This window comes from Chenopodium album, chromosome 6 (assembly GCF_948465745.1).
Source record: "Chenopodium album chromosome 6, dcCheAlbu1.1, whole genome shotgun sequence".
NCBI classification, from domain to species: domain Eukaryota; kingdom Viridiplantae; phylum Streptophyta; class Magnoliopsida; order Caryophyllales; family Amaranthaceae; genus Chenopodium; species Chenopodium album.
The window spans coordinates 10,215,450-10,229,783 of NC_137839.1; the positions used below are offsets into that span (position 1 = coordinate 10,215,450).

Genomic DNA, 14,334 nt, shown 5'->3' on the forward strand with positions numbered 1-14,334 from the left:
TATGATTCACCCCAAATCCATAACCCAATGGTCTTTGGTTTTTTTTACCCTTATCGTACATCAAATCATTGAAGACTTCGTTCTCTATCACTTCTTGAGGCTTCGGAGTTGATGAATTTGCAACACTTGAATCAATCCTTTTTTTTGCCATGTCCTGCATGGAAGTATATAGTCACACACATGTAAAGTGTATAATTACAAGGTTGGCAGGTAATTAAAATGAAATATGAAATAAGTTAGGAAATAATACAATGAATTCTCCAGTATTTGTGTTGTTAGGATAGCATCCATTCTTTGGTTGATGAGTTTTATCAAAAAACTCATAAGCACCGGGCTCTCTTCCATGCTCAATCTCCTTCATAAGAGAATTCATCATTTAATTAATATATTTTAAAATCACAAAAACAGATAAATATTTATGAATATAGTGTCAGCAAATGCATCGGTCATACAAATTCGTCTCTTGAATTAGCAAAGCTCGTAGCACCATTAGTATGTAGATGTCCCAAAGAAGCACGTGCTTCTCTTCCGATTTCAGAATAATTCTAACATTATCATAAAAAAGTAAGTTCATTTCATTAGTGACAAGGTAAAGTCGTATCCCCTAATAAAAAATAATTACCTAATTCACTAACTAAAGTAGATAAGGAAGTAGGGTCGATCTCCATAGGGAAACAAGTCTTTTTACTCCTAATTAAATATTATACTCTAAATTATTTAAGTAACCAATATCAAAAGTTGAATATGAAACTAAACTAAAAAGAGTAGGAAAAGGGAGAAAATAATATATAAAAGGATCTAGGGCATAGGTTCACCAATAAATAATATTCCGGGGTAAAATAGGGTAATCAATCATTGACATTGCATAAATAACATGATTAACAGACTCTCGCAATTTATTAACCAACATAGATCTAACAGGCTCTCGCAATTTACTAGATCTAAGTCCTTATCGAAAATAGCCTTTAATATCAAATTAACATCTGCTCGATTCATCAATTTAATATTGCTATACTTTTACAAGCCGCAATTGTAAAACATTAAAACAATCCAATAAGAAATCATCATGCAATACCAACAATCAATAATAGTCAATCATCAATGCATCAATTAACCAGATTGTAAAGGGCTCTCGCTACTTATTACAATCACACAATTAAATTACCGGTATTAAATCTCATCTCTCGAATCTTGACTTAACCATTTATAAATTAACTTGCCTATTGAAACTAGACCTAAACATTAATTCTCATCTCTCGATTCTTGAATCAATATTGTCAAACTCATGCATAAAAGATAGGCCTAATCTAGTCACAGAGCATTAAATCAATCAATAGGAAATTAATCTAGCATTGATAATCAACAACAATAATTTACCCCTTCATATCATTTATTAGATCCCCATAAACCCTAGAAATTGAACTACTCACACATAATTAAATATAAACTAAGCAAAGCAATAAAATAAATCATGATCAAAGGAATAAAATAAATAACTAAGATTAAGGGAAGAGAAATCGTCACCAAAATAATTCTGGAATTAATCAAAGAAATAATAACAAAGGTATAGAGAGAGAAAACTAAGTAGAGAGAGAAAGTCTAAGAGAAAAGATTAAGAGAAGAAGAAGTCGTCCTAAAATCGTATTACGGAGGAGTATTTATACTCCGTACAAAAATCCTAAACTAAAACAAATTAATACGACTCTAATTGTCTCCTAAATAAACACGCGCCCGATCGGGCGCGCCTTTTTATCTTTAATAGCTAATCTCACGCCCGGCCGGGCGCGTCACCGGGCGCTTCTCCCGCCCGGCCGGGCGCGCCTTCGGGCGCCAGCTTTTTGGCTGGGCGGATCATTTGGGCCAATATTTGGACTTCGATTGGGCTCCAATTCTTCGGGCCAATCTGGGTTTCCTCTTTGGGTCTTGAATACTCGGTCCAAACACCCCGGTATCACCTCTACCGAGCCCTTAATCACCGGTTCGATGGCTCCAACCGGCCCTGGGCTATAAAATCTGGTCGTGCTTCTCCAGTGCTCGTGATTGCTCCAAAATATCTCGGGAAAATACTCCAAAAGCATAAATCCCTGCAAAAGTCAACCAAATCTACGAAAACACTAGAAAACACCAATTAGTAATAAAAGTGGCTCTAAAGAGCCAAAAACACTACTAATTATGACCAAGGGACGGGGGTAAAATACTATATAGAATGGACACATCAATTAGATCAATAACCATTTCATTAAATTAACAAAATGACTTTAAATCGGAAAGAAAAATGTAAAATAGAGATTATAACAGAGTACCTTGCTCTTATTTGAAAACCAATATTCGACCAACGGAAGCCAATTCTCACGAACAATTCCTCCTAGCCTATCATTTTCAATTTGTGTTCTGGTTCGTACTGTTGGATTGAAATATTTAGCTTTGAGCTCAAACTTCCACTGCCTACGACGCTTACCCACGTGCTTAAGCATTGCATCATCATAGACTTTACCATCTGGAATGATGAATTTTTCCTACAAAAATTCATATATTTTTTTGGATATAATGATATTATAAAATATATGTATACGTCAAGGAATCAACTAAATGAAAAATATAATTAAAACCACTTACACGAATCAAATTAACAATATCACCTAGTATTGTTTTATTCACATTTCGCCAATTTACATCTCTTATAGGACAAATATCATCTTTCTTTGCGATACTTGAAATGAATTTCACAAGAATTGATCCACCCTTTCTAATTGGTTGGCAAAATCCGTTGAATGTAACTTCAAATCTGACTCCTTTTTCAAGAAACCACACATCATGTGGCTGTATAGAACCACTCCATAACTGCACATTTCCTTCAGAATCTACAACTCAAGCATATAAGAATAATACATATATAAATAAGTTGTTTGAATAAAGTATTTATAAACTACTATAATAAAGTTGGTCTTAATGCCATGGTTGTTAGCTTAACTCATATTTCAGCTAAATATACAACACAAACACCACCACAATTCAGAATAGAGAACTACAAGTTACACATACAGAGCAAAGATATCACATACGGTCATTTCCAAAACTAAATTGAATAAGAAATTAAAAGGGGAGAAGTACATGTATTATTTTAAAAAAAAAAATCATGCTATGTCTGAAAACAAAGACTCGTGTAAGGTATCTTACCAATAGCACGAACATCCTCTCTTTCATCAAAGTTAACATCATCACTCCAATCATGGGCTTCGTTAGTAGAAGAGTTCCCATTTACAGGAATGCTCATTATAGTTTCAAAAGCTCTTAGATGGAAGTAAGGATTATCTATTGCCTTGAATTTTGGGATGTTGTTGGCATTGAACTTATGCGGAAGAAGATCTTTGTCTACCGAGACCCCTTGTGATGTAAGCTCTTGAAACTTGTAGTCGCTAGACAACTTGCTTAAGCTCTCTTGCATGAGGTCCATCTGTTGTTGCTTCACAGGGTCATCGATCTTGAGCGCGAGAAGCTTCAGTGTCTCAGTTACGGTAGCCAGTTAGTTCTTAAGATCATTGACTTCTTCTTGAGTCGCCATTATCTTCTTAGCCTTCCTGTTTTGACGAATCGGTTTATCAAAAAGCGAGACTTGAATAAAGAGATTGCCCTTGATTAATCACCCTTCTCTCCTCAACCAAGTACTGTGGGAAAGGAATTTGGGGATACTTATTGTTAATTATTTGACTCAAACTTTATTCAACATGCAATGGATAGAGGAAGTGAAGAAAGATGGAATAGAATGTGAAGAAAAAATGATGTAGATGGAGGGATATGAAGGATTAGGAGTAGAATGTACTCCAACTCAAATGACGGAAAGACCGACTCATGCATGGACCTACGACATGGTCATGGTGATATGCACTCAAAGTGTGTGCTAAGACTAGTGAGTATAGGTGACATGTTGAGACTCGTGTCATGACCATGTGGCTAGACTATGTGACCAAGACTCGATTAATGACTTGACAAGGTGTTATTGATAGCGAAAATTAACCGAATTAATTAGCAAACTGGTTAATTAGACCCTAGGTGATGACTCGACCAATAATCTGAATTGTCGACCAAGCGACAGGACTGGCGTCACACTGTGGAGCTTGGCGCATGACAACATAGCTGTCGTCAGGCGCTACACTCCATAGTGTGGCGCTACAGCTCAGACCTTGGTGCCAATATTGGAGCTTCGGTCTGGGACTGTTTTCGGTGTTATTAGTCAACTGGGGTATGCCTAAAGTCGTACTAGGTCAATTAAGATTAAAATAAAATTAGACTTTATTGACTCAAATTAATTAATTAATTAATTAATTAGGCAAAGTTCTTTAAGTCATTAATTTATTTAGCCTCAACACAAGTCAACAAACGGTTAAGAGAAACATAGAATATATATGCACAACAAATAATGCACAATTAGTCAAGTAGGCACAATATGATGCAATGCGTTCGCAACCTAACCATGGCTCTAGTTCTCTAAAGTTCGGGATATGGTTTAGTCAAAGAGGGTCCATGGTTAATTGTCCGGATGCACCGCGCGGAAGCCTAACCGTGAAGGGTTGGCGCGAGTGGATGGGACACCGCGAGTTTTAGAAAAAACTCGCTTCCATGGTTTGGTGAATTCAACATCTCGGATGTACCCTTTGTTGCACGGAGCGTTCAATCGGGTAGATGGAGCATGAATTCCCAGAGGGTTATGTCCATATGTAGAACACATATGGGTTTCAGAAAAGTGAGAAAAAATTCAATCAGGAAGTAGGATCGAGCAAACAATACGAAAAACCGGTCAAAATTAGAACGCATATTTTTGGCTCGGTATTGGGGGAAATTAATTGGCGCCAGCAATCAGAGACTGGCGCCAACTTTTAATTGTAGCGCCTGGCGCCAATGCTGGCGTCTGGCGCTACGGCTAAAAGTCTGGCGCCAAGCTCTGGCCCCTGACGCTACTTCCCACATGCCTCAGCAGCTTTCTGTGCTCGATAAAATTTTCCAGTTTCGCGCGGTGTTATTTCAGTCCTAGTTGTAAAAGACATTCCTCAAATTTCCTATGTGTAAAATCCTATGTTTTTAACTTATTACGGATGGTCTTTCCAATGAGATCTTTTTTATGCATATGACAATAATGTTAATCAAAATTACGCACATGAAATACTTAGAATTTTTCGAGTCTCATCCACTCATTCTAAATCATTGCCGAAACAAATTCAGGAATTAAAATATAAATCATCCCCAGTGGAGTCGCCAAAAAACTGTAGGGAATAATTTCAAGCCTTTAAAATCCTACTAGCTTGAACCCCACTGTGATCATACACTAAAGTACGGTGGCGTCCAAAAGGGAAAAAGATAGAGCAAAAGAGTCGCCAACAAGTGTTTTTAGGAACTTGTAAACCATTCATAGGATGAAGGTTACACCCCTTAACGATCCAAGAGATCGTCAACTCCATAAGGTCATGAACCAAATAAGGGTTCGGGGATGATGGTACAAATCCAACCTAAAAGAGATTAAACCTGCCCTAATAATAGGCCTCTACTTTATTATGCTCGTATTCATGTGCGCTTTCTGATTAACATGCAATCAATAAGATTAACCCTAAACCTGTTTAATCTATGTTGGTTAAACATTAATGCACAAATAAACTATTATTGGCGATCACTTGAATTATAATCAAATTAACCCTAACAAGATTATTAATTATCTTATAAAGCGTGATTACAAGTACCAAATTCCCTTTAAACCTGTAATAAAAAGGCGTGATCAAGCAACAAAGAATAATAAATATCAAGCAACATAATAAATAATAAATATCATGAATAAAATAACCATCATAACAATAATCATGATCATCATAAATTATAACAATTATAATCATAATCATATTCATGTTAATATTAAGGAAAAATACACTTTAATAATCCCAACTATTGTGACGATTTACTTAGAATAATCCCAACTAAGGATTATTTTCTAACAGTCCCAACTTTGCCTCTTATTTTCTTCCAACGGTCCCAACCGGTCAACTACGGGTCAACAACCTGTTACAACAGGTCACATGCCACATGTCAATACACGATTGGTCCAAAATAAAAAAAAATAAAAAAAAATTAGAAAATACAAAAAAAAATATCAGAAAATTGAAATAAAATAAAATAAAATATTTTAAAAATAGAAAAAAATAGAAAATTAAAAAAAAAATAGATATTAAAAAAAAAATTTAAAAAATCCGAAAATTACAAAAAAAAAAAAAATTCTGATATTAAAGCATGTCACTAAGCATAATAATTGCAAGATCCTAGGCATGATACTAAAAAGATTATTAACAAACCCTAGCATGTCACTAAGCAATAAAAATCAAATCTTTAACCCTAACATGATACTAACATGAATAAATATTAGGAAGAACATAGGAAGCATCATAGCAATCATATTTAATATTAAAATTACCCTAGACATGATACTAGGAATATCATAATAACAATATAAACATGATTTCTACATCATAATATCAATTAAAACCATTAAAGTACTTACTTTGATGCCTCGTACCTCTTTCTAATAACAAAATACACACGTTAGTAACTTCAAGGAAAATAATAATCAAAATAATTAAATTAAATAATTGAAATAGAGATTTGGGACCAAACCCTCAGAAATTAAACCTTTCACGTCTAGGGCAAAGGCAACTTCGAATATGGCTAGGCGTTTCTAGATCTTGCGAATGCGGAATTTTGTATGTGAAACAAAGTTCAGAAGAAAGAAAGAAAGAATTGAATGTTTTAAGAGAGAATAAAAGAATTAGAGAATCCGAATGAAAACTGATTGTTGATGAATAACTTGCGAATGAAGAGAATTGGTGAATGAAAACAGAGTTTTTAATACGATATTTATAGATAAAATCAACCAAAAAAGATAAATTAACAAAACAGAGTCTGACGCTCAGGAAACAGAGCTGGCGCCAACCCTGGCTAGCTGGCGCCAGGTGCCAGCACTAACGCCAGGCGCCAATGGCTAGCGCCAGGCGCCAAGCCTGGTTCCAGGCGCCAAGGCCTGGGGTTGGACGCCAAGCTTGATTTTAACGCGTTTTAAAAAATCCGATAAGTTTACCGTACTGGAGGATAAAATAATATAATTTCTTCAAAGATGCTATTTGATTTTGATTAAAACTCTGAAAAGTCAACCTATCAATGCTAATTGAATTAGGAATGAAAAGAACCTTCTAGAAGAATCTAGAAGACTAAAAACATTCCTCATTGCATTAGGAATGATAAATCATATTAGGCCCCCCCTAGATCATTGGGCCGCATATAAAGCTCAAACCGGGCCCAGTTTGGTAAATTGGCCATAACTTCCTCAATATTCATCGGAATTGGGCTTATATTATATCGTTGGAAAGGTCTTTGCAAGCCCCATCCAACTACACCAATATTGGAACCATATCATGGAACAACCAAAATGGATTGGCTGTTTTCTTAAAATAAAGTTTTCAAAAACAGAGAGAAGAGAAAAGAAATAAAAACTTTCCGCAACACTAGACTTTCCACACTTTTACTTCATTCGATTATGATTCGACGTGAAAGGTACTCATCACTGGGTTTGGTTTTGGGGAGACACAAATGGGTGTCTACACATGGTTCAAGGAATACCAAGTAACTCCCACCTAAAGCAGCTACATTTCCTAGTTTGCAAGTTAACAACATATGTCTCCCCAGTTGTGACATGATCAACCTCAAACTCATGCACATCTGCTTGAGTCACATCACACTTGCTAACTTCCTCTTTTGCCCTCTTGATCATCTTTACCACATATGGCATTATCACACCCTCAAACTTTGCCAGCCCTTCTCTCTTAGCACAACACCTCTTCATTACCCACCTCCTAATCCACTCCATCATTCCTATGATAGGCATAGATCTAGCTTCCCTGATCACATTGTTAAAGCTTTCACAAACATTATTTAGCAACATCCTAGATTTGGACCTACTGCTAAAAGCATGCCTTGACCAATAATTAGGTGGAATCTTGTTCAAATAATTTTAAGCATCTTGTGAAATTAACTTGATTGCCTCCATTTGTTGGTCAAAGTGAAACTGAAGTGAATTATACTGAAGTTTAGTACAATATATCAAACTAACTTAACAAGCTGAAGTTGAATTTTGATAGAATAAGGAGGTGATACCTTTGTGCTTGCCCTTGCTGCCCTGTAGAAGTATTGTTTGAAAAGCACCCCTGAGAATTTGAGCTTGAAGTTTGCCCATATATGTCTACAACAAAATCTGATTTCAGCCCTAGGTATGACTTTATTGAAAGCCTCTAGCAAGCCCTGCAACATGTACAAACAACAGTGATGAATAACAATAAGGTTAAATAACTCAATTTGGTATTGAAAAACATTGAACTTTTGGCACTGACCTTCTGCCTATCAGACATCCATGTAACAGGGCTTGTTGTATCTCCCACCCAAGTCAAGTCTTGCGCTACACTGCCCAAGTCTGCTACAAGCAACTCAAGAAACCACTCCCAGGTTTCAGAATTCTCCACTTCAACTATAGCCCATGCAACAGGGAACAAGTTGTTGTTCCCATCCTTCCCCACTACAGTCAAACATATTCCAGGAACGGGACCCCTCAAGTGGCAACCATCAACTCCTAATATGGGTCTACAACCTGCCATAAATCCCTCCTTACAAGGTTGCAAACACACATACATTCTTTGGAAGAGTGGAGGGGGATGTTCCATGCCAATGCACTTAACTACTGTTGTACTTCCTGGGTTGCATGCCTTAATTGCTTCACAATAATCCCAAACCCTACTATATTGGTCTGCAGCATCACCATGAATCATTTTCATTGCTTTTGCCCTAGCTCTGTAGCACTTATAATAGCCAAGAGTAACACCTGTCACTTTTCTAGCCCTCACCATGAAATCCCTCAGTTTCCATGTTGGTGTGTCCTTCCATTCATCTAAAAACCTCTCTGCTAAATATTGGGATGTGACTTTGTTGTTAATATGTTGCCTCCCACAAATGTGAGTCAAGTTCAGAGACTTGATTTGAACGTGTATTCACCTTTCACTTTCCTACAATGAACCTTGAACATACATTTCCTGCTCACCCCACATGTGCACTTCACAATCCTACCATGCATCCAATTACAACCACACTTATTCACACAAAATACAGTAACTCTTTTGCTGTCATTGTGAAGAAAGTAGTAGTTATAACCACTCTCTATTGCATGATACCTTAGTGCTCTCCTAAACACATGAACTGAAGGGAATTTCAGACTTAGGGACAAATAAATCTTGTCTTTGAAATCCACATCTGGGTTGAAAATAGGGTAGTGAATCCTCCTCTCATCATCTGAGTCAGGTATGCTCTCATCATCAGACTTACCTAAATCAACATCAGCATCTAAACTCACTAAACCATCTTCCTGTCTACCATTCTGCTCACCCTCAATCTAAACAATTTGCTGATTTGCAGCCCCACCAAGACTCCTAGTAACCCTCCCAGTTATGCCAGCATCCACATTTTTAGCAAACAAATCATCATCCTCAACATCTTCATTGTCACTGTCACTCCACTCAGCATCACTGTCATCAGAACCACTAAAACCTTCAACCATAGTTCCCTGTTGTTTGTCCCTTTCAAATCCCTCCTCACTGTCATCAACATCCAACTGAGCTGCTTCTTGCCACTTTTTAGATCTAGGACGGTTAACAGTTGAAAGAGTTATTTGTGAGCATGTATTTTCAGATCTAAAGTTATCTATATCTTCATGTGGGACCATTTGACTAGATGACTCAGCTACCCCTTTTCCCTTTTTAGCCAACCCCACTAAATGTTCAACATTGAACTAGTCTTGTAAATTGTCAGCAATCCTAAATTCATCAAACTCATCCTCTAACACATCATCATCCTCATCATCTTGCCCTTTATTACCCTCAACTTCCTCTGTCATCTCATGGTGAACCACATAAAGGTTGTACCACCCATCACTGTCAGGAGATTCTAACAACTCAGGAATCTCTTTATCACTTTCAATTTGTTTCCTACCATTAAAGAGAGTACAACCCTTTTTTCTAAACCAAATTTGACCCACATTATCATATTTTAACTCATGCCTAATCCAATATACAAACTCAAAGTAACATGCTTCTTCTATATTTGGATGTAAACTAAGCCTATTATAACCAGTAGGCCCTGGTTCATAAGTAGTGACCCTTTTCTTTTCATTAGTAACAAATACACCCCCATAATACAATCTAAAATTCATTTTCCCCTTTTTTAGTCTATACCAAGGTAGAAACACATTATCTTTGCCATTAAACCTGATACACAAGCATAAACCAATACATACTCAACAACAACAGCAAATTCGAGCAACAACAGTAGTAAAATACTCAAATTGCAATAATTAACAAATTAGGTCACTAATTAACAACAAACAATTACAAATTACTAGTAATATACAACCACATGCAACATCATCATTGGTTAATTAGTTAATTAATTGGGGATTAACAGTTCCCATTACTTTATTGCCCCACCCAACTTAAAATACAGTAAAAAATTCAAACATGGCAAAAAAACCGTACCTGGGAATATGAACAATCTCCCATCTGGTCCCCTCCTCAAATTGAGCCTTGCATTTTCCTCTTGTACCTTTCACCATTGATGACAACCACAAAATTTCAGACAATTTTTCAGAGAAGATGATGCAAATGCACGAAAATAGTACCAGTAAAAAATGAAAGGTCAAATTTTTTTACCTTACTTGATTTACCCAACAACTATTCCAACCGCATGAATTAAATTGCCAATCTAATCTTGTCTGCAAATTGGTCAGCCAATGTCGATTTGAAGTTAATGCGAAGAGGAGACGAAGAAGAAAGAGAAACAGGGGAGAGGGAGAGAGAGAATACGAATGAGTTTGGGGGAAAAAATAAAAATGGGTGGTGAGGCTTTTTTTAATTGTCACGTGCGACGCACGTGTCTTGGTCAACACCGGAGTTTTAAGTCAAAGTCTCAGTTTCCGGCTTATGGTGTTAAGCTGCAACAAAATTTTAAAATTAGGTGGTTCCTTGCAACAATTTTTTTTTAAAAGGTGGTTATTTGCAAAAAATGAGATTTAAAAGGTGGTTAAATGCAAAATTTTCAAAGTTAAAACTAATGATTAAAAGTACATATGTGCATGTGGGGTTTAAAATAGATAGAGAAAAAGAAAAATTGTTGGAAATAATTGAAGAGATAAAGAGATAAAGTGTTAGAAATTGATGTTAAAAGTACAAAAAGTAAAGGGAAAACGATAAAAATTCATCAAAAAGAAGACAATAATGTCAAAAAAATACAACCTTTAAATAGAAAAAGGCATTGTATTTTAGTTTACCCAAAAAGAAAATGAGGTTTTGTATTAGGGGATGAAGAGAGTACTAAATAAAAGATTTTTTTTTATAATGCCACTATATAAAATATTATGATGAATTGATGATAAAATGGGGATTTCCCTAAAATAACTAAAATTAGAAATGTTAAATTGAAATGAACAGAAATTACACTAATTGACACGTGATTTTGGCATGTATTCATAAATTAATACCATTATAAGAAATATTTTAAATGGTGTTCTAACGCTTAAGGAGCGTTCATTAGCAAGACCCTTTGCAAAATAATAGTTTTTGGTTGCTCAAAATTGTAGTTTTACAATGACTTCCAATGCGGGTGCATGGAACTTGGTGGAGGAAATTGAAGAAGTGTCACGTGTTGTGCCACGTAGCCGTGTTAAAATTCTTAGTGGTCCCCTCTCAAGGTTGATTATCATCATACTTGAGTAAGTTTTGTTTGCTTAGAATAAAGCTCCAAGGATTTCATGTGTTAGCCAAGAAAGAAACTTATCAATGTATGATACAACTACTTCATTTAGCCATATCTCATTCGTTACAAAATATTTTCAGGTGATTCAAGTTAAAGGTGAAAGTAGAGTCCAAGAGCTTTCAACGACAGGCCACATGCCCAATTTGAGCAAGAAACGAAGAAGTTATGAAAGTTTGTAGTTGAGTTGTCCAAACAGTTGCAAGGAGCGCCCACTCCCCCTATAAGGAGCGCCATCTCCTCACAATGGAGTGCCCGCTCCTATGGGCGTCACTTGAAGTTCCAGTAATGAGGAGCGCCCGCTCCTACCCTTTAAAGCAACCGCTCTCGAGGTCTTGTTTCGAGCGGACAACTTTTTTTCTTTTGTGCTTCTTTTTACTATCTTTTAACAATAGCCTTTCATTTGTAATCAAAGGGTGGTAATTTAAGAACTTTAGGGTTTGTTTATAAAACCTTTAAATAGGGCTAAGATTTCTTTTTAGACGAACTTTTGCTTAATTTTGAAATCAATGAGACTTTCTCTCTCTACCCATAATCTTTGTGATTATTTGCTTTCTTTGTGATTGCTACTTTGTAATCTTTGTGGTTAGACCTTAATCCTACCTTTACTTTGTGTTAGCTTTGATTAGGAACATCTATTTCATATATCTTGATGATTGTTGAGATATGTTTATCTTGTTTTGTTGAATTGAAATTGTTGTGTAGTTGATTTTTCCCCCTTTTTTCTTGGTTTTCTTGGTTATTTTCATATCATTTTCCAAGTTAATTGTGACCTGGTTTCAGCTTTTTCTCCTTTCGATATGAACTCCAACCACAACACCATTCATCTTCTTCCTCCTCCGATCCCCAAGCACCTTCATCTTCTTCATTTTCTTCTCCAAGCTGCTGCATTGGAGAATATTAAACCTCAACACCATCATTTTTGACGCCTTCACAGCCAAATCCAACAAATAAAACCCCTAAAAAAAGTACATAAATGAAGGAAAGGGTACGATTAACCTTAAAGGGAAAGTGTTTGCCGTGTGCTTGTGTGCTTTCCCCCCTCTATTGGTGTTCATTAATGGCAGAGCTCGTGAGCTTCTTCGTTCATGAATTCTCTAATCTCCATTGAAGTTGCTTTAGAGCTTCTCTTCTTGAAAATACCCCCTTTTAACGTGAAAAATGACAAGAATACCCTTGTAATATATTTACAAGTTTGTCATAGAGATAAATTTGTATTTCCTTAAAATATGTACTTCCCTTATATCATTATTGTTTTCGTTTTGTCTTGGAGAAAGAGAAGAAAGAGCATATGCTTATGAAGGAGATGTGGGTTCGAAGGAACACTGTTGAAAAAGAGGATGAAAGAGAAAGAGAAAGAGATGGTGGAGAAGATTAAGAAGGACAAAGATGGAGAGTTAAAATTGAACTATGTATGATTAGGAGATCAACCAACAATTATTTGCATCTTTTTACAAAAAAAAAAATAATCAAGGGTTTGTATTTCTTCCCTATTTTCCCTCTTTTATTTTACCATCAATTTTAATTTATTAATTCACTTTCTAGTTTTTGGCTTATTCAATTTACGGATTTGGATTGTAATAAACTGTTATTGTACATATTCAAAATCATATTGAATCGATGTTTATTTTTCGATAATAATCAATTGATGCTCCTACCTGTATTATTGTTACTTGAATTCACATGAACTACGGAGTATGGTTTTGATTCTCATTTGGATGTTATACTGCGTCAACCAATTGGTTATACATACGTTCTATTCACTCAAAAAAACCTATTAGACTCAGGGTCTGTTCACATTTACTGAATTGATTGGAGCTGAGCTGAACTGAGTTGAACTGATTGAAGTTGAACTGAATTGAATTGAACTGAACATAGCTGAAATTAATATTTTATGAGAGAAGAAAAGTAGGAGCTGAACTAAACTAAATAGATTGGAACTGAACTGAACTGAACTAAACAGATTGGAACAAACTGAACTGATTAGACCTGAAGTGAACTAAATTTAAGATGAAGTGAACAGACCCTTACTTAATTAGTTATAACTTTACCTTATTTTACACATGATTGGACTTGATTTGCTTTGAAACTTATTTGTTTCCCGATTTTACATGTATAGTATTGTTTCACTCCAGGACTAAACCAAATTCACCAAGCCTCTCTAAGCCAAGCCTAAAAAGAAAAGGTAATTTTGAGTTTACTCTATGTCCTACCTCCCACAAAAAACCCAAACTGCAACCAAGCTTAAATAGCCTCCCGGAGCATTACAAAAGACACAGGGAACAGGAGAAGCATCCTTCCTCAAGCAAAAGATTAAAAGAAATGGCGAATTTCTTGTTTGTTCATGCCACCAATAAGGTTAGAAACAACAATCAAATGAAGAGTAGACCAACCACAAGGGACCGAAAAAGGGCCTCAATTGACTCTCCAGACCAAGGTGCATATATCGAGGTAAAA

The 14,334-nt window shown here is 35.9% G+C and overlaps 1 protein-coding gene and 1 long non-coding RNA gene across 2 annotated transcripts; both read right to left on the reverse strand.

Moving 5' to 3' along the window:
• Positions 1 to 547, reverse strand: LOC145634570 (uncharacterized). Its single transcript, XR_014113431.1, has 3 exons — positions 453 to 547; positions 251 to 355; positions 1 to 154 (listed from the first exon to the last, which is right to left on the reverse strand). It is a non-coding gene; the product is annotated as an uncharacterized LOC145634570 (long non-coding RNA).
• A 1,711-nt stretch (positions 548 to 2,258) lies between these two features.
• LOC145636660 (uncharacterized) lies at positions 2,259 to 3,274 on the reverse strand. Its single transcript, XM_081688226.1, has 3 exons — positions 3,178 to 3,274; positions 2,617 to 2,861; positions 2,259 to 2,516 (listed from the first exon to the last, which is right to left on the reverse strand). Exons 1-3 carry the CDS (start codon positions 3,272 to 3,274, stop codon positions 2,259 to 2,261), a joined length of 600 nt encoding a protein of 199 aa, XP_081544352.1.
• Positions 3,275 to 14,334: the final 11,060 nt, after the last annotated feature.